General features: G+C 43.2%; 1 gene segment (V, D, J or C); it reads left to right on the top strand.

Annotated features, from left to right (window-relative positions):
* The first annotated feature begins 937 nt into the window (after positions 1-937).
* Positions 938-20,821, top strand: part of LOC121165095 — a 49,306-nt gene continuing 29,422 nt past the window's right edge. The window contains 3 exon segments of the V gene segment in view: positions 938-1,010; positions 1,136-1,188; positions 18,318-18,457. Coding sequence covers positions 956-1,010; positions 1,136-1,188; positions 18,318-18,457 — 248 coding nt within the window.

Here is a 20,821-nt window from a genome sequence, read left to right as displayed (position 1 = left end):
ACTCCTCACCCGTCTTCCAAGTCCTAGACTGCAGATGTAGTTCACCTGAGTCCCGAGTGCTAGCTACTGCAGCTCACAGAAACTAACCAGGAGACTGTACTTGGGGTTTGTTTGGAATTTGCAGAGAAGGGTACTAGGGTGTGTTCTCCTTTAATGTGTCTTATGTATCCTAACTGAGATACTACCGATAAATGCAAGTGTTGATGGTAGTTGCATCGATCCCATTTCATAACTCAGAGCTTTGTGCTGGTGAAGATCAGGAAATAGCAGCAAATGGCTCAATATTTAATTACCGATGCTCTCATGTCAACAATTTTACAGCCTATATAGTCCCTGGACATATGAACCCTCCCCCGTATGTCATGGTGCATCTATTGGCTGCAAATTGCTTCTCAGTCAGATTCTAATAATATCTGTGTGCCATTGTATCCTGGCTGCTAAATATATATGAATCCCTATTGTCCTTTTTCTCTAAATAATGTAAATGAGATAAGTTTAGGCTGTCAGAAATCTGTGAATAATAAGTAAAGCATGGGAAGAATTTGAGGGCAGGCTGAGGAATTGATAGATTTTACCCTGTCAGAAAGTGTTGCACAATCTCTGAAAATAATTTGTTCTCCTGTAAATTGAGACACTGACATTAAATACAAGTAGATTACACTGACCTGTCTGGAGGGTACGTTAGAGTGCTTCTCAAATGCTTTATGTCTACATAATGTGTGTCAGAGGATCATGTTCTCTGTAGGTAAATTAGTGCAGCCCAAGGGGTGACCTGGGTGCCTGGAGACACTTCCCCTCTGCTCAGTTATGAGATGAGCTGGGCTCTTCAGCATGGCACAAGAATATCACTTCTCTTACTGATTTGCATGTCCCCAGGGAACAGCCTACTGACCTGCACACTTAAGAACAGGCTGCTCATGGCCTGTGCAGGAGTCAGTATCAGTCAGGACACAGCATGGACATGAGAGCCACTGCTCAGCTCCTAGGGCTCCTGCTGCTCTGCCTCCCAGGTGAGGAAGGACAACAGCTGGAACTGAATTTTTGCCTTGTGGTCAGTGCTGACTGAAACTTCCTGTCTCTGCTGTATGAACATGTTGATGAGAGTGGATGTTTGTGTTTGTGTTTCCCTTCTCAGGTGCCACACGTGCCTTGGAGGTGACCCAGACTCCAACCACGGTGTCTGCAAAGGTGGGAGGCACAGTCACCATCGATTGCAAGACGAGTCAGAATGTTTACAGTGTTTTATCCTGGTATCAGCAGAAACCAGGGCAACGTCTAAAGCTCCTGATCTATGGTGCATCCGATTTAGCCCCTGAGGTCGATCCGAGGTTCAAGGGCAGTGGATCTGGGACATCATACACTCTCACCATCAACCCTGTGAAGGCTGAGGATGCTGGAATCTACTACTGTTATGGTGTTTATAGTTATCCTGATGGTACACAGTGATACAAGCCTGAACAAAAACCACCCATGAAAGCAGAAGTGTGAGATCGGGTTGCCCAGCTTTCTGACCTTGAGCCTCTATCTGTTGAAAGTCATTCTTGGATGCAGTCATTCTTTCATGTCTTCAAAGGGTAAGGTCTGCATGTAAACTTTCCTTTGTCTTTGAACATGAAATAAAATTCTTTCACAGTAAAGAAAAGTTAAAAGAATATGCCTCTTTCAAACCTGCCCTACAAATGATACTCAATGATGTTCTTTAGAAAAAGAAGAGGAATAGCACCCAACAAAACTAAAGGCAAATGTGAAGAACATCCCAGTAAATAACAACAGAAAACTAAATCGAAGAACAAGTCATTGCTAAATGACAGGACCAAATTACTTCCTATTCTCACTAACCTTGAATGTAAATGGCTTAAACTAATCCATCAAATGTCATAGATTAGTAGACTGGTGAAGAATCTCAACATTCTTTTTATTTATTTATATCATTTTTGATACAGTTCCAGAAGCTCCTGGGATTTCTCTTATGCCCCTCCCCCACCTAGTTCCTCTATATCATTGCTAAAGCATAGTTCTTCATACACAGTCATATGTCCATCATCGTGGGCATGGACAATGGCAGAGAGTCCAGCATCCTATTGTGAAGACATAGTAAACAGTTTCATTGTAAGTCCATCTTTGTCTGAAAGTAGAGATGTACAATGCCTTGTGTCCTCACATCTGGATATGATAGTCTCCATTTTATAGTTACTGTACATCCCCTTAATTGAAAAGTCACAATATAAAATCAACAGCAGGAAGAAAAATAGAAGTTTAGAATGCCATGAAGTTAAATGACATGTTACTAGATATGACAGTCTCCATTACACAGCTACTACACATCCCCTTAAATGAGAAGCCACAGAACAAAATCAACAACAGGAAGAAAGAAGAAATTAACACCACCATGAAGTTAACTAACATGCTACTGAATGACGAATGTGTTGCTGAAGAAATGAGAAAGAAAATCAAGAATCTTCTTGAGGATGATGCTACTGCATGATCTATGAGTCACTGAAGAATTTAATCGGAATAAAGTGTTTTGAAGAGATGAAACTAACAAAACAAAAACATCAAAATCCATGAGATAGACATTCCGCTGACTTTTGCTGGTGAAATGTGTGTCTTCTAGACAACAAATAGATGGGTTTGTGTTTTAATCCAGTCATCTAATCTATGACATTTGAGTGAGCTTAAGCCATTTATATTCAGGGTTCATAAGTATGGGTAGAAATTTGGTCCTGTCATTTTAGGAATGGGTTGTTCATTGATTTATTCTTCTGTCGTCATTTTACTGGGATGTTTTTCACATTTGCCTTTGGTTTTGTTGGGTGTTATTCCTCTTCTCTGTCAAGAGACCATCTTGAAGTATCATTTGTAGGGCAGGTTTGGAAGAGGCAAACTCTTAACTTTTTTTTTTTTTTTTACTGTGGAAAATTTTTGTTTCATTTTCAAAGACAAAAGAAAGCTTTGCTGGATATGTTTTCTTTTAGAATCTGGAATATGTCACTCCATTCTCTTCTTGCCTGTAGAGTTTCCTGTGAGAGATCTCCTGTGAGTTTAGTTGGCATTCTCCTATATGTCAATTGATTTTTTTTTTCTCGTGCACATTTAAGGATCTTTTCCTAATGTTTGATTGAAGAAAGTTTTTTTTTTTTAAATTATATTTTATTATATGACACAGTTTTATAGGTACTGGGATTCCCACCACCCCTCACAAAACCCTCCCCCCCCATGGTAGATACCTCTACTGTGTTGCGTGACTCAGTTCAAGTTCACTTGAGATTACATCATTGCTAGCATATACCAAGCATTGTGATCCTCATATTATTGGCCAGATAAGTTCAACGGCTTTTTGGAGAGACCTTCTCTGGTCTGAAGGTAGAGTCAACAGAGTAAAGCCAATCAATCAAAGCCCCAACATTGACATTTCTCCATATAAGGTACATAACCGTTATAGGAGGGGTGAGCAGAGAAATCTTCAGCATCTTGGTGAGGAGTGCTTGTTCTGTGTCCTACCTAGCAAAGCATGTTTGAGTCTATACTGACCAAACTTTCCTTGTTGTTCTCTGTCTATTCAAATGTGTATGTGTTTGTGTGTGTTTGTGTGTATGTATGTGTGTGTGTTTGGAGGGGGGGCTCTGGAGCAACCCTGACAGTCATTGCATAGAGGGTGGAGACCCAATGTTGGAACTAAGGACAAGAGAAAGCTTCTTTCCTTAGTCCTGAAGGGAGTTTACTGTTCTTTTGATTCTGAGGACCACTCTGGGTTCCTGGCTGTTGTTCCAACGTCCTTGGATCCCCCGAGGAAGATTTCGGGCTTCTTTCATCCCATGTAGTAGTTCCAGTCCGGGAGGGATGCCCTCTGAGTTCGCAGGCTCCGAAGGCGTTCCAGTTCCCCGTGGTCTCTGGCAGTTGGGATGCAGTCCTTGGTGCCCATATTGATAGTCCTTAGTGGGGTTTATGAAGTCTGCAGGTGTGGGATACAGGCCTCTTCCTGTCCTCGTGCTCCACTCTGGGGTCAGTCCTTGCTCTCTGCATATGTCGTCCTGTTGGTAGGTTGTCAGGATTGCTCTTAGTTCCCCCTGTATGTCTTTGTAGTTTAAATGATGTCTATTGTGGTTTTGAGCCTATTACCAATAAGTTACCTTTCATTTACCTGGTAGGGCAGGTTTGGAAGATGCAAATTCTTTTAAATTTTCAGTACTGTGAAAGAATTTTATTTCATTTTCAAAGACAAAAGAAAGCTTTGTGGGATATGTTATCCTGGGCTGACAATTTTTTTCTTTTAGAATCTGGAATATGTCACTTCATTCTCTTCTTGCCTGTAGAGTTTCCTGTGAGTTTAATTGGCATTCCCCTATATGTCAATTGATTTTTTTTTCTTGTGCATATTTAAGGATCTTTTCCTAATGTTCGATTGAAGAGAGCTTGATGATCATGTGTCTTGGTGAAGATCATTTTTGATCAAGCCTGTTGGGTGTTCTATACCCCTCCTGGATGTTGTTTCCCAATTCTTTCTCTAGATTAGGGAAAATTCCCTTATTACCTTATTAAAAGTATTTATAAAACCAGTTTCTCTTTCTGCAACTTCTGAGACTCCCATATCTCTTAGATTAGTTCTGTTAATAGTGTCTTTCAATTCTTGAATACTTTTTTTTTCGCCTGATCGAGCTCTGCTTCCAGCTTTTTCTTTGTCTCCCCCTGGTGACAGGAAATATCTTCCAATTCTGAGATTCTTTCTTCTGCTTGTTTCATTTTATTTTGGAGACTCTCCACTGTACTATCAATTTGCTCTATTGTGTTCTTAATTTCTGATATATCAGCCTTGATTTGCTTTATTGCTGCTTTTGTGTGTAGGATATTCCTTAAATTCTTTGAACTCTTGTATGTGCTTCTCATTGTTGATCAGAAGCTTTATAATGAATTTTCTGAATTCTGTGCCCCCCATTTTCATGATGTCTTCCTCAGTTAACTCTGAGGTTGGCATAGGGTTTTTTTTTTAAAGATTTATTTTTATTATTTTTTCATTGGAAAGGCGGATGTACAGAGAGGAGAGACAGAGAGGCAGATCTTCCGTCCGATGATTCACTCCCCAAGTGAGCGCAACGGGCCGATACTATGCCAATCCGAAGCCAGGAGCCTCTTCCGGGTCTCCCACGTGGGTGCAGGGTCCCAAAGCTTTGGGCTGTCCTCGACTGCTTTCCCAGGCAACAGGCAGGGAGCTGGAAGGGAAGCGGGGCTGCCGGGATTAGAACCAGCGCCCATATGGGATCCCGGGTGTGCAAGGCGAGGACCTTTAACCACTTGCGCCACCGCGCCGGGCCCGGCATAGGGTTTTTTAAATTTATTTTTTAAATTATTGACTACATTGTATTATGAGACACAGTTCCATAGGTACTGGGATTCCCCCTACAGCTCCCCCATCCCTCCCCACCATGGTGTGTTGTGAGACCATAGATCAAGTTCAGTTGAGACACCTTCATTGTAAACATATAGCAAGCATAGAGTCTAGCATCTATTATCCAGATAAGTTCATCTGCTTCTTGGGGAGACCTTCTCTGGTCTGAAGGTAGGGATCAAGAGAGCAAGAACTCGATCAATTAAAAGCCCCAGCAGCAACAATATATATCGTTCTGGAATTAATTGACATAGTGTTGAGTAAACAATATGTTAAAATTACATGTAAGTTCTTAACAACCTCCTGCGACTATTTCAATGACATTTAAACAATTGAGGTTCATAACAGTTTTAGGGGGGGTTATGCAGAAAATCTTTCATACCTTGGTGAGGAGTACTTGTTCTTTGTGTTCTACCTAGTAGAGTATGTGTGAGTCCAAGATGACCAATCTTTCTTTGTTGTTCTCTGCTTATCTATTCCAATTTGTGTGTATATGTGAGTGTGTGTGTGTGTGTGTGTGTGTGTGTGTGTGTGTGTGTGTGTGTGTGAGTTTGGGGAGGGGTTCTGGAGTGACCCTGTTGGTCATTGTAGAGGGTGGGGGCCAAGAGCTGGAACTAAGTAAGGACTGGAGAAAGCTCCTCTCCCTTGTCCCGAAGGAAGTTTATTATTCTTCTGATTCTGAGGACCACTCGTGGTTCCTGGCTGTTGTTCCGATGACTTTGGATCCTATGAGGAAGGACTTGGGCTTCTTCTATCTCGTGTAGTATGTCCAAAGAGTGGGGAAGGATGTCCTCTGGTTTCTCGGCCTCCGAAGGCATTCCATTTCCTCGAGTTCTCTTTGGCAGTTGTGATGAAGTCCTTGATGCCCATTCTGATAGACGTTGGTGGGGATTCGGGAGTCCTTATGATTGGGATACAAGCCTCCTCCTGTCCTGCTGCTCCGCTCTGGGGCTCTCCCCTATTCTGTGCATATGATCCACTGATAATAGATTATTAGTGTCTTTCCTGATTCCCCCTGTATGTCTTTGTAGTTTTTACTATTGTCTAACGCTGCTCTGAATCTATTGCCTATAAGTTGCATGTCCAGTTCATGTAGTTACACTACAGCCTCATGGCGGCTGCGGGACCATACCCAACCCCTCCCCCACCCCCCCAGCATAGGGTTTTGCTCCTTTGCAGGTCAGTCTTCAGTAATATTTGTTTTGCTATTCAATCTCCTTTTGCTCTTGGTTATTGCAGGTTTCTAAGTTGTATCACCCACAGGTCTACAGTTTGATTTTATTTATTGCTGTTGGTACACAGCTCTTTGCTTGCAGCCAGTTGTGCTACTCCATGCAGCAAATTTCAGGTCTGGTTCTTACATTAGATTTCCATGATGTTCTATGTAACCCCAGCTCTTGGCTCACCAGTCTCCACCTCCTGTGGTGTCATGTTGAGGTTGCACTGTTGTCTCTGCCACCTTTCTCCCACTTCCAGTTGGAGCAGGTCCCAGGATTAGGGAGACACCAGGTGTCCTATACAGCTAGGTTGTTGTTGGTGCTGATCTTTCTGGAACCCATTGGCTGTTAGGTCTTGGTGCCACACAGACCAATTTTGACAGATACGATGCCACAGTCAGTATTATTTTCCTGTGGGACCAGTGCAATACACTGAACTCAGTGAGTTCCTGCAAGCTAGCACATGTGCAGTTCACTGTTGTTCCCTGCAGTCCTAAAACTTTTGGCACACGGTACAAAATTGCACATGACATGTCCCCAAAAGCATTTTTGATCTGCTGGCTGTCATGTCTGAATGCTACCCAGACCTGCCTTGGGTGGAACCTGCAGAATGCCATGTTGTTGCAGTTCACTGAGTTAAGAAATGAGTTCACTCCCAGCTCAGTCCTTTCTCTTGTCTTTGCCTCTTTAAGCAAAATGGCACCCAATTCAGCTCTAGGGAGCTGAGTGGGCTGTGAAATCCACCCTGTGCCTGGACTGACTGTCTGGGATGTGCTGCTTTGTCTCTGCTCTTGGTCCAATCAAACATACCAGCAGGACAGACAGTTCTCTGTCCAGGTTCACCTCCCAAGCTCCAAGTGAAACTCCCTTCCTACCTGGTTTCTAGTGGAGTTCAGATTGCCATTAGCTGAATGGCACAGGAGTATCAGTCACTGCAAGACCACAGCATTGTTTTTGTTGCTTTCCCATGTCTGTCAGTCTACAGGTGCCCCTCTGCTGTTGTTCTTTCTTCACCTATTTCTTGGAATGTGCCGTCTGTGCTTCATCCTGATTAAATATTTCTCCGTCCGTTTAAACATGTCTATACATTATTCTGCCATCTTAAAATAGTTATCGGGTACTATTCAGTTGTCTTGTGTCTATTTTCATTTTTATATTTAGCATCTTAGAGTATTGAAGCTTGATTTTTATTGAACTACACAAATTTTAGGATAGTCCAAACAGGTTTATAACTCAAACATGCCAAATTTTGTCAAATGAGGATCAGAACAGTTTTAGGAGGGGTGTGCAGAGAAATCTTCAATACCTTAGTGAGTAGTAGCTAATCTTTGTGTCCTACCTCGCAGGGTAAATGGGAGTACAAGCTGACTGTTTCCTGTCTGTTCTGAGCTTTTCTTATTGGTCTCTGTCTATTTAAGGTCGTTTCCTTTTCATTTTTATGGTGACATAATTTGAATTTACTTTACATTGCCAAAGTTATACATCCTCTAAATAAAAAAATACAACACTTAGAATGTAGAAAATCCGCTGTTCCTCAGGAGGGTAGACCAGGACAGTTGAGTCTCAAGTTCTCACTGATCTCCCATTCCTACCAGATCTAAGGGGTAATGGCTTCCCCCTGGAGGCCATATGGGGAACATGTCAATCTGCCCCTGCAGGCGAGGTTCAGCTTTCACCTAGAGCAAGGCTGTGTTCTCCAGTCCTCATCTCCATGCCTGGATTGGCCTGCAGGTGCCTACAGATGGTATAGAATTCCCTTCTGGGGACTTTCAGATCTCAGAGCTTATGTGTTTTTGAATGAAGACTCATGGCGAACAAGTGTGGATATTTGAGATTTGAACCCAGGCCAATATATTGTTAAATATGTCCTTCCTCATGGCCATGTTCACTCCATATTTGAAGCTGTTATCTATAGCAAAGGCATAAGACAAATCCAGAATGAAGCGAAACCTGTTGTTGCTGCTGCCTGTGTTTCATCTATGTTGACTCCCATCTTAAAGCCAACCCTCTCTGCACTGTTGCCTGCCATAGAAAACTCTCAAAAGCTGCCCACACCACAGGTGGTTCCAGTGAATGATTGTGGGCACCGGCACATCGCTCATCCCTGACCCTTTCCTCATCTGTTGTGTTCCTTCTCATCCCAAGGACTCAGTCATGTCCTGTCATGTTCTCTGTCGTTGTATTTTTACCCTCCTATGTGGAAACAAATATGCAAATATCACAACCCCTTCTTTTTTATTTTTGATGAAGTTTATGCAGTTGATCAGGTTGGGAAGGATCCCATGATAATAAAAAGTGGGTGTGGGGCCCGGCGCGGTGGCGCAAGTGGTTAAAGGTCCTCGCCTTGCACACCCGGGATCCCATATGGGCGCCGGTTCTAATCCCGGCAGCCCTGCTTCCCTTCCAGCTCCCTGCTTGTGGCCTGGGAAAGCAGTCGAGGACGGCCCAGGGCTTTGGGAACCTGCACCCGCGTGGGAGACCCGGAAGAGGCTCCTGGCTTCGGATTGGCATAGTATCGGCCTGTTGCGCTCACTTGGGGAGTGAATCATCGGATGGAAGATCTTCCTCTCTCTCTCTCCTCTCTGTATATCCGCCTTTCCAATAAAAAAATAATAAAAATAAATCCTTAAAAAAAAAGTGGGTGTGATCACTGTATCAAAATTTTCTTCCAGCTTCTGGGAGAAGGGAGGATATAAGGGGAGAAACCATAACCAGCCTCCCCACCACCTCAGTTCCTGGGATGGGGAATCACCAGCTGATATCAACCCAGGGTCCCAATTTTCTGTGCACTCTGAGGGTTCTGCCCAGGTGAATTTAATTGTTGTGAAGTGCTGTCAAGCTCACTGATCCAAGGACGTTTCAATCCTTCCCTTGTCCATTGGCTGAGATAGTCAACCTTACAGTCTCCATTCAATCGGAATTATGCTGTAACCATTTGACTGGCGGTAGTTGTCCATGGATCTCGAGATCCTGCTTTAAAGGGAAATTAACAACTTCTTGTTCTGTCATGTGGTTCTCTTTTTAGGTTGTGGTCATCCTGCTATCGTCCCCCATAAATGATGTGTATAATTTATCTGACAAGGCAGTTTTCTTCCTTCTGATACTGGTAGGCTCGGTGCTACTAGGTTCCCTTTCAAATGAGACTCCAAAGGGCAGCAGGAGTTTGTGATGTGGCTACACTATAGTTTGGTCACGTGTGCTCATGCCTCAGTAATACCCACCACCTCTCCAGTCCACAGACCCCTGGCACTGAGAGGGTGACTTTGTTGTCATACGGTAGTGATGCAGACTGCACGACTGGAGCAGAGCTCAAGATGTGAGACACAGAGGGTGCAAACCTGGTCCCAAGTCTGTTGCAGTCCAATGGATTGCTCAGGTTACTGTCACTAGCATGACAAAGTGGAAACTCCTGGGCAGGGAGAAGGCGAGTGCCCCCATCCTGTCCTGATCCTGATGAAGAGTAGAAGTGGAAGGAGGCACTTTGAGTTCATGACTTGATCCTGCACCAAACACCAGGTACTGTCATCTAAGTTAGATGTTTTAACAAATTTGTGTTTCACCTGGGCTACCTCCTCACCTGTTCTCCTTGTGCCAGGTGCCTGAGACAGTCGCCTGAGCCCCAGTGGTAGATACTGCAGCTCAGTGAAACTAACCAGGAGACTCCCCTGTGGCTTTGTCTTTTGGAGAGAATTTTTTTCCGAATATGAACTCCTCTAATGTGTCTTGTGGATCCTGATTCAGGTAGAGGCTACAGATGAATGCAAACACTGATGATAGTTGTAATCATTGAATTTCACACCAGTATTCAGCGCTTCATGGTGAAGTTCAGGAAATGACAGCCAATGGCAGAGAACTGTATTGCAGAGGTCCTCATGTCAACAAAGGGACAGCCCATTTAGTTTCGGCATAAAAGCCTCCTGTGTTATGGTGCATCTTTCTGCAGTAAATTGCTTCTCGTTCAGATGGTAACAGTGTCTGAGTGTTAATATTGTGGCACCTGATGATATATAAAGCCCTCTTCTCTTTTCTAAATAAGTTAAACGAAACAATTTCAGACTCCTAGAAATGTGTCAGTAGTAAGTAAAGCATTGAAAGATTTGAGGGCAGGGTGAGGAATTGAAATACTTATCATATAGAATGGTATTGTATATTGCATGATAACAAGTATTTCTGTAAAATGAAATAAAGCTAATTAAACAAGAGTAGATGACTCCCTCATGTCCTTGGGGTCTTTTAGATTTTTTCAAGAGCCCCTCAAATGCCTTATGTCACATAATGTGTCCAGAGAAGGTTGTGTACTCTGTAGGTAATTGAGGGCAGCATGGTGTGCAGCTTGGGTGTTTGTAGATCCTTCCCATGTGTTCAGCTATGAATGAGCTGGGCTCTTCTGCATGGCACAGCAATATCACTTCCTTTGCTATTTAAATGTGCCCAGGACACAGCCCACTGCCCTTGGCACTTATGAGCAGGTGCTCTCAACCTGTGCAGGAGTCAGTGCCAATCAGGACACAGCATGGACATGAGTGTGCCCCTGCTCAGCTCCTGGGGCTCCTGCTGCTCTGGCTCCCAGGTGAGGAAGGACAGCACCAGGAACTGACTCCTCTTGTGGTCAGTGCTGACTGAAACTTCCTGTCTCTGCTGTATGAACATGTTGATGAGAGTGGATGTTTGTGTTTGTGTTTCCCTTCTCAGGTGCCAGATGTGCCTTTGAGGTGACCCAGACTCCAACCACGGTGTCTGCAAAGGTGGGAGACACAGTCACCATCGATTGCACGACGAGTCAGAGTGTTAGCAGCAACAATAGGTTAGCCTGGTTTCAGCAGAAACCAGGGCAACCTCCAAAGCTCCTGATCTATCAGGCATCCAAATTAGCCGATGGGGTCCCTGACAGGTTCAAGAGCAGTAGATCTGGGACATCATACACTCTCACCATCAACGGGGTGCAGGCTGAGGATGCTGGAATCTACTACTGTCAAGGGTATTATAGTGATAGTAATGGTACTCTCACAGTGATACAGTTCTGTACCAAAGCCAGCAGGAAAGCAGAAGTGTGAGTTTGTGCTGCCCCAGCTGCTCTTTCTGGAGCCTGTCTCTGCTTAGAGTCATTTTTAGATGTAGTCATTCGTTGACGGTACCTGGTCTTTTCCTTCTGTTGGTAACTGCATCACTTAAATGCCCATGTTTCTTTTGATTTAAAAGGAAGAACTGATTACACCTGTGCACTCAATGTTACAGTATGCTTTTTGATTTAAACAATAAAAATGTAATTATTTTGGACATTTCAAGCAGAAACATTAAGCAGAGTTTACCAGATTTCAAATTATACTTCAATGTTCTGGGAATGTTGGGATCAGGGATGGTAATCCTAGAGACATGAACTTTTGTGTTCTCTCCTTATTTAAAGCCTCTTCTGCAAGAGAAGGTTCAGTGAACTGACACTGTGGTCCTTATCCCTGGAGCTGATGCTCTCAGCTGCCTGCAGCCTCACAGGTGGTTCCACACTCCTTCATCCCTGTGTCTGCCTGCAAGCGTAGATGTATGGTCCAGAATTTGTCTTCTGACTTTCAAATCTCTGGACACACAGTTTCATTCTCCATGAAAATTCTGAATTGAGAATTGTATTTTAACTCAGGGCCATATATATTCACATATTTTTCTTCCACACAACCATGTTCACTCCATATTAGAGGCTCCAACTATAGACAGGGCACAGGAAGAGCAGTGTGAAATGAAATCCAGGTTCATGCTGACCTGCTTGGTTCTGCGTTGCTCCAGATCTTTAATCCAGCCCTCTTTGCAATTTGTCTTGCGCATACAGCTGTCTCAAAATCTTCCCACACCACAGGTGATTACATTTCAGATTTGTGGGGAAAGTTGTATCTCGCTTCCCTGACCTTTTCCTCATCTGCTCTACCCCTTCTCATCCCTTGGACTCATCTTTGTCCTCTCCAATTGTCTTTGATTTTATTTTCTCCTATTATGGAAGCAAGAAGCAAACAAATCATAACCTCTTCCACACGCATACTCTGATAGCTGAGCCCCAGGCTTTTTCTGTCTTTTTTTTTTTTTTTTTTTTTTTAGATTCATTTTATTGGAAAGTCGGAAATACAGAGAGGATTAGAAATAGAGAGGAAGATCTTCTGTCAGATGATTCACTCCCCAAGTGGCCACAAAGGCTGGAACTGAGTTGATCTGAAGCCAGGGGCCTGGAGCTTCACCAGGTCTCCCATGAGGGTGCAGAATCCCAAGGCTCTGGCCCATCCTTGATTGCTTCTCAGGCCACAAGGGAGCTGAATGGGAAGTGTAGCTGCCAGGGTTAGAATCTGTTAGAATTTTCAAGGCGAGGACCTTAGCTGCTAGACCAACATGTTGGGCCATCTTATGTTTCTTTTTTCTTAAATGTGTCATAATTTTCTTTTTAAAAATTTTTATTTATTTTTATTACAAAGTCAGATATACAGAGATGAGGAGAGACAGAGATGAAGATCTTCCATCTGATGATTTACTGCCCAAATGAGCGCAATGGCCAATACTAAGCCAATCTGAAGCCAGGAGCCAGGTCTCCCATGCGCGTATGGTGCAGGGTCCCAGGCTTAGGGCCATCCTCGACTGCCTTTCCAGGCCACTAGCAGGTTGCTGGATGGGAAGTGGAGCCGCCGGGACTAAAACCTCACCCATATGGGATCCTGGGTATTCAGGGCGAGGACTTTAGCCACTAGGTCATGCCGCCAGGCCCTAATGTTGCATAATTTTCATCACAGACATCTTCCACATCTTTGGTTAGATTAATTCCAAAGTGTTTAAGATTTCTCTCTGCTGTTTTAAGGGAGACTATAGTTAACAATTTCATGCCCAGCCATTGAGTTATTTGTGTGTGTTAGTGCAATTGGTTTATGTTCATTAATTTTGTATCCTGCTACCCTGTCAAAGTCTCTTAGGAGTTCCCATAGTCACTTGATTGAGTCTTTTGACTCACCAAAGTAGAGAATTATGTGATCTGCAAACAGGGATAATTTCAATTCCTCATTTATGATTTGAATTCATATAATTTGTCTTTCTTGCCTAATAGCTCAGGGAAGGACTTCCAATATTGTGTTGAATAGCAGTGGTAAGAGAGGACATCCTTGTCTAGTTCCAGATCTTATCGGAAAATCATCCAGTCTTTCCTGTTTAGATTGATGATGTCATTTTTTAAATGTATTGCATTGATTTTGATATAGAATGTTCTTCTATGCTTATCTTAGTTGCAGTTTTTAAACATGGAGTGATGTTGGATTTTATAAAATGCTTTCTCTGCATCTACTGAGATGACTATATGGTTTTTATTTTCCAATTGGTTGATATGGTGTGTCACTTTTATTGATTTCTCAAAGCTATGCCATCTCTACAAGCCGGGAATAAATGTTCCCTATTTGAGTGAATGAGCTGCTTGATGTACTGTTGGATGCTGTTGGCTAGTATTTTGCTGATGATCTTTGCATCTATGTTCATCACGGCTATCGGTCTGGAGTTTTCTTTCTGTTGTGACTCAATCTGGCTTTGGTATTAAGGTGATATATTTTTCATAGAAAGACTTTGGAAGGATTTCCTCCCTTTCTATTATTTGGAATAGTTTTTGGAGGATTGGGGTAAGTCCTTTTTAAAACATTTAGTAGACTTCTGAAGCCATATGGCCCATGGGCTTTCTGGGTAGGGAGTGATTTAATTGTGGATTCAATCTCAGTCTGTGTTATAGGCCTATTTAGATGATCAATTGCCTCATGATTCACTTTTGTTATGTTTCCAAAAATCTGCCCATTTCTTCTAGGTCTTCTGATTCGTTGTCATATATTTGCTTATAATTTGTTGTCATATATTTGCTTATAATAGTTGCTAATAATTCTGTGTCTGAGGTATCTGATGTTACATTCTCTTTTTGTCTCTGAACCTATTGATTTGTATCTCCCCCTTCCCCGCTCCTTTTTTTGATCAGTTGTGCTAGTGGGAAGTCTATTTTGTTGATTTCCTCGAAGAACCAGCTCTTTGAGTCATTGATCTTATGCATTATCATTTTGGTCTTTATTTGGTCTATTTTCTTCCTTTTTCGGTTATTTGGTTTTTTCTTGCTAATCTTGGGATTGCTTTGCTGTTGTTTTTCTTGCGCCTTCAACTGTAATGTTAGCTCATTTACTCGGTATTTTTCTAACTTCTTAACATAGGCATTGAGATAAAATTTCCTTTGAACACTGCTTCGACAATGCCCCATAAGTTTTGATACGTTGTTTTGATGGCTTCATTTGTTTCAAGCAATTGTTTCATTTTCTCTTTGATTTAGTCTATAACCTATTGTTCATTTAGTAGAAATATGAGTCTGGGCTGCCTCAGCTGCTCCTTCTGGAGCCTCCATTTACTGAGAAGGATTGTGTGATGTAGCCACACCTCAAGGCTCCTGAAGCTTTGTTGAAGTGACCATGGGGCTTCTGTGCAGCACCCCCTCTTTTCTTCTCCTTGAATTTGCAGCACTGGCATGAATATTTCTCTACTGATTTAAAGAAAAAAAATTATTTTTAAGCTCGAGTACTCCATCTCCTATAGATTTTGGATTCATAGAGAAAAGCACAAACATTAGAAATCTTGTAAAGAAATAGGATTTCATACAGTTTATTTGATCCCAATTTTCATGTTGCAGAGTACCTAGGTTATTTGCCCAAAGACACATAGTGAGTAAGTGTGGAGATCTGAAATTTGAACCCAGCTGAATATATCATTAAATATCTTCCTTTCACATGGCCAAGATCTTTCCATATTTGAGGTTATAGTCTACAGGAAAGGCACAAGACAGAAGTAGTGTGATGTGAAATCTCTGGTTCTTGCTGCCCCACTTCTACTCCATGTTGACCCAAATCTTAAATCCAGTCCCTTCTGTAATTTTTTTTATGTCATTCAACTCTCTCAGATCATCTATGAATTTCAGGTGATTTTTCAGATTTGTGGACAGAGGCACATCTCTCATCCCCATCCCTTATCACATCTTGTCTGTCCCTTCTCATTCCTCAGACTCAGAGCTGTCCTCTCATATTTTCTATAATTCTGCCTTTGCTAAAATGTAAAAGCAACCAATTTAGACCCTCTTCCACCCTTCATTACTGTGTTAGCTGAGCCTTCGCATTCCAGAATTGGGAATAGATGATGAAGACACTTCATTAAAGAGATTCTGTTTCTAAGCAGAATTTTGGGCTCCCTCACCTTACAAACAGCTTCGCTTGTCTTCTGTTACAGGTGACACTAATGAGCTCAAGGTGACATTTTTGAGGATCTTAGTCACACACTCACAGTTGTGAAAGATATCATCAGTATTTGCATTTGTTTGATAATACTGACTGTAATAAACTATTTTATAGTTTTGATAAAAAGGACACAAGTGTGCCTTCACCAGAGTTCAGGAGGTCAGAGATATCTTTAGGGCAACACCAAGCAGGTAATAGTGCTATGCACCTTCTGGCAGCAACGGAGGGAGGATGATCCAAGTGCCTGTTCTTCTGTCTTCAGGATGCCCCACATGTCCTGTTCTATGGTCTCTTCCTCCGTCAATCTTAAGAATCATCACCGTCATAACTCTGCTCTGACGCTAGTTGTCTTCCTTATAATGAAGAGAAATGTATTTCATGTTATATAAAATGCTACAATGTCATATCATATCATATCATATCATATCATATCATATCATATCATATCATATCATACTTTAAGTATATCAGTTGTCCTAAGGATTATTGAATGATAACCATATATTTAAAACTGGGAAAGCCTCAGGGTTGAAGATTTGAGAGTGAGGGAGTTGGGGTTCTTGGCACAGAGGGTTCCCTAGGGCTGCTCATACCAGGTCCTGTGGTTTGCATGTGTGCAGGCTGAGCTGCCTCCCCAGCTGAGAGAGCAAAGTGTAGCCCAGGCAGGAGTGGAAGGAGTCAGCAGAGAACAGTGAAGGGGAAGGATGGTGTAGTATTGCTATACTGCCCCAAAAATGATGTGTGTATACCATCTGAAAGGGAAGTTTTCATCTCTCCAGTCATGGAAGGCTCTGTGCTACTAGGTTCTCTTACAGTTCAGATCCCAGGTGGAAGGCTGGAGTTTGTAATGTGGCTGTGCTCATGCTTAGTGTTACCCGACCAATTCCACCCTGTTCCCGGCTCGTTGGTACTAAGATAGTCACCTCCTTGTCATATCTAGTGATGCAGACTGAGTGACTGGAGCAAAGATTGAAATGTGCTATACAGGTGTGAAAATGAAGAACCAAGATATTGCTCATGTTATTGGCACTAGCTTGGCACAATGGAGACTACTGGGCAGGGAGAAGGTGAGTGTTCCCAACCTCCCTTCACTCTAGTAAAGATAGGAAGAGAAATGAGGCACTTTCAGTGCATGAGCTAGTCCTGCACCAAGCAGCAGGTACCCTCATATAAGTTATTTGTGTTTATAAATTAGTCTTGGGCCCGGCGGCATGGCCTGTTGGCTAAAGTCCTCGCCTTGTATGCGCCAGGATCCCATATGAGTACCAGTTATGATTCCGGCAGTTCCACTTCCCATCCAGCTCCCTGCTTGTGGCTTGGCAAAGCAGTCGAGGATGGCCCAACGCTTGGGACCCTGCAACAAACTGGGAGACCTGGAGGAGGTTCCTGGCTGCTGGCTCCAGATTGGCACAGCATCGGCCGTTGCGCTCACTTGGGGAGCGAATCATTGGACGGAAGATCTTCCTCTCTGTCTTTCCTCCTCTCTGTATATCTGACTTTCCAATAAAAATAAATAAATCTTAAATAAATTGGTCTTTTTCCTGGGCTAGCTCCTCACCTGCTCTGTAACTTCCAGGTTCCAGAGATGGTCTACTTGAGCCCCAGTGGTGGTACTGTAGCTCAGCTAAACTAACCAGGAGACTCCCCTGAAGAATCTTTTGTCTTGTACAGAAATTTCTTGGAGTCAACTCATCTAATGGTGTAGTTGTGCAACCTAACCCAGATACTTAGAGAAGAATACAGAAACTGAGGACAGGTGCAGTCATGGCATCTCACAGTAGTAGTCAGAGCTTTTTGCTGGAAAAGTTCATGAAAAGACAGCCAATGGCAGAAAATTGTATTGCAGAGGTCCTCATGTCAAGACAGTATCTGGGCACAAGAGCCCTCTCCTATATTATTGTGTATCCATCTGCAGCAAATTATTTCTAAGTATTTTAAGAGTTTGTCAACAGCCCCTCAAAAGCCTATGTCACATAATGTGTGTCAGAGGATCATGTCTTTTGTAGGTAAATTAGTGCATCTCAGGGGGTGATCTGGGTACCTGGAGACACATTCCCTGTACTCAAGTATGAGATGAGCTGGGCTCTTGTGCTTGGAACAGCAATGCCACTTCCCCTGCTATTTTACAAGTGCCCAGGACACAGCCCACTGCCCTACACACTTATGAGCAGGCTGCTCATGCCCTGTGCAGGAGTCAGTGCCAATCAGGACACAGCATGGACATGAGGGCCACTGCTCAGCTCCTGGGGCTCCTGCTGCTCTGGCTCCCAGGTGAGGAAGGACAGCAGCACAGAAATTGAATTCTTGACTTGTGGTCAGTGCTGACTGAAACTTCCTGTCTCTGCTGTATGAACATGATGATGAGAGTGGATGTTTGTGTTTGTGTTTCCCTTCTCAGGTGCCACACGTGCCTTTGAGGTGACCCAGACTCCAACCACGGTGTCTGCAAAGGTGGGAGGCACAGTCACCATCAATTGCAAGACGAGTGAGAGTGTTTACAGCAATCTATCCTGGTATCAGCAGAAACCAGGGCAACCTCCAAAGCTCCTGATCTATGATGCATCCAATTTAGCCCCTGGGGTCGATTCGAGGTTCAAGGGCAGTGGATCTGGGACATCATACACTCTCACCATCAACCCTGTGAAGGCTGAGGATGCTGGAATCTACTACTGTTTTGGAGCTTATAGTTGGAGTAGTAGTACTAATACAGTGATACAACCTGAAAAAAAATACAAGCACAGGAAAGCTTAAATGTGAGTCTGGGTTCCTCCAGCTTCCTGCTATGTAGCCTCTATCTGCAAAGAGTTTTTTCAGATGCAATCAATTTCCGTAGTCCCTGCAAAATACGTGGAAAGGCCCCTGGGGATCCTTTGTAGCCTCCTGTTTTCTCCTACTTGGTGCCTGCAGCACTGATGTACCCATGTTTCTACCAAACTAAAGGAAAGAAGTGCTATGTCTGAGCACTCAACATTACAACTTTCTTTGGAGTCATACAGTAAAAGATTAAGCATTTTGAATATTTCAAGCAGAAATATTAAACACAGTTTGTTAAAATCCAAGTTATAGATTTGAACATTGTCAAAATATGTGGATAAGAGGCAGTGTTTGTAGAAATATGGGATTCTGTGTTCTTTCAGAATCCAATGCCCCTCTGCCACAGAGGGAACAATCAACTAAACCTGTGGTTCTCAGCCCTGCAGCTGATGCTCTCAGCTGCCTGCAGCCTCCCAGGGGGCTCCCCTGTCCTCAGTGTTGCCTATGGGTTAGCCAGCATGTGCAGGTGAATGATTCAGAATTTGTCTTCTGACATTCAAATCTCATGGCACATGGGTAGTTTTGCCCAAGACACAGAGTGAGTCTTGTGAGTTCTTGTGGGAATCTGGAAGGGCTTGAAAGCGCAGTGCTGAGATTGAAATTTTCTGATGTACCCAGAGGGAGAGAGTCTTTATAACCTGGATTCCTTGTGTAAAAGACCCAGGAGAGGCTGCTCCACTCAGCCTTCTCTGGATGCTAGTTCATGCTCCACAGTGAAGTAGGAGATGGGGTCTGTTCTACAGACAAGGGAGAGACAGGGCAGGGCAGGGAGGAAGCAGCTGGGACAGCAGGAGCTCACTCCCCTGTGGCCCTGGGGAGGAAGTTGGTGTTGGAGGCTGAATCTTATATTGGAGGCTGCTTTCATATTGCCCACCATACTAATGTCCCACGTTCTCAGCCTGGAGGCTGCTGCTGCTGAGATGAAATCTGTCCCGGAGCTGCTTCCCCTGAATCTCTCAGGGACCCCAGTTGCTCAGATGGATGTCAGTAAATGAAGAGGTTAGGAGCCTGTCTTGGTTTCTGCTGCTAGCAGGCTAGTTCGTTCTTCTGGAGTTAACTGGATAAGAGACTCTGGCTGGACTTGCAGTTGATGATGACCTTCTCTCCTGCAGACACCATCTGGCAGTTTGGCGACTGAGTCATGCTGATGTCTCCACGAGCACCAGCCTTAAGGAATGGGCAGTGACCACACAATGCATCACTAATACCTTAGAATGCAAATCCAGGAAATGTAAGTTTTCTTACTCTTTAGAATATATCAGACTGCTCACATGAGTGGTTGAAGGTTGCATGATGCATTTTACATCATTAGAATGTTGTTTACTGCTTGAAAATGCTTACCAAGGACCTGGATCTCCTGGATCCCCTGGAAGATGAGGAGTTTTGCTGCAGCCCCTTCTTTCTACTTAGTCTCCTTTGGGATGCACTCATGCCCCGCCCCCAGGAAAGCCCATTGTCAGAGCTCTGAGCAGGCAGCCTTGGGCCTGTACAGCCTCTGCAAAGTACAAGGAGAATGAGAATCCCAGGGCCCCTGTGAGGAGTCACAGAGACCAACAATGGAAGGAGGAGGCAGAGATGTCATCACTGAAGGAAACATGATATTATGCCTTGCAAAGGAGCAGGGCCCAATTGAAAGGTGCAGTTTAGAGGTAAATCCAGCAAGGTCTCCTGACTCAAACTGCATAACAACAGCACTATCTCAAATCAGTTTGTAAGCCTAAATAACCTGTCACAAAATAGATGTGATTATGAGCATGTACTTTTACAAATTTTAAACTTACTGGAGTTTTCATTAAGTTCATAGCAAAATAAATATAGTGGCTAATCTTGTTTTGCTACTAAAAGAAGTTGGAAATCATGCTTAATTAGTTACAATGTGAATTTCCTGTGTTTTTTTTTAAAGACTCATGTTCATATGGTATCAGTTCACAGAGTGTATGAATATTACTGGTTAGCAAAGACAGTGCCTGAATGTTGGTATCTTTCAGAGTCTTTTGATCTGTTTTGTATATTTGAAGATCCTCTTGGTCCATTGAAGCTGCTGCACTAAATCCATACCACTTCTATTATTTTCCTTAGCTCAAAGCTGCTTTCAAAGTAATACATCACTGTACACTTGTGAATCACTCTGATACTATTCC

This window comes from Ochotona curzoniae, unplaced genomic scaffold (genome assembly GCF_017591425.1).
Source record: "Ochotona curzoniae isolate NIBS_2020 unplaced genomic scaffold, NIBS_Ocur_1.0 contig_883, whole genome shotgun sequence".
Taxonomy (NCBI): Eukaryota; Metazoa; Chordata; class Mammalia; order Lagomorpha; family Ochotonidae; genus Ochotona; species Ochotona curzoniae.
This window is presented reverse-complemented; position numbering and strand designations above follow the sequence as displayed.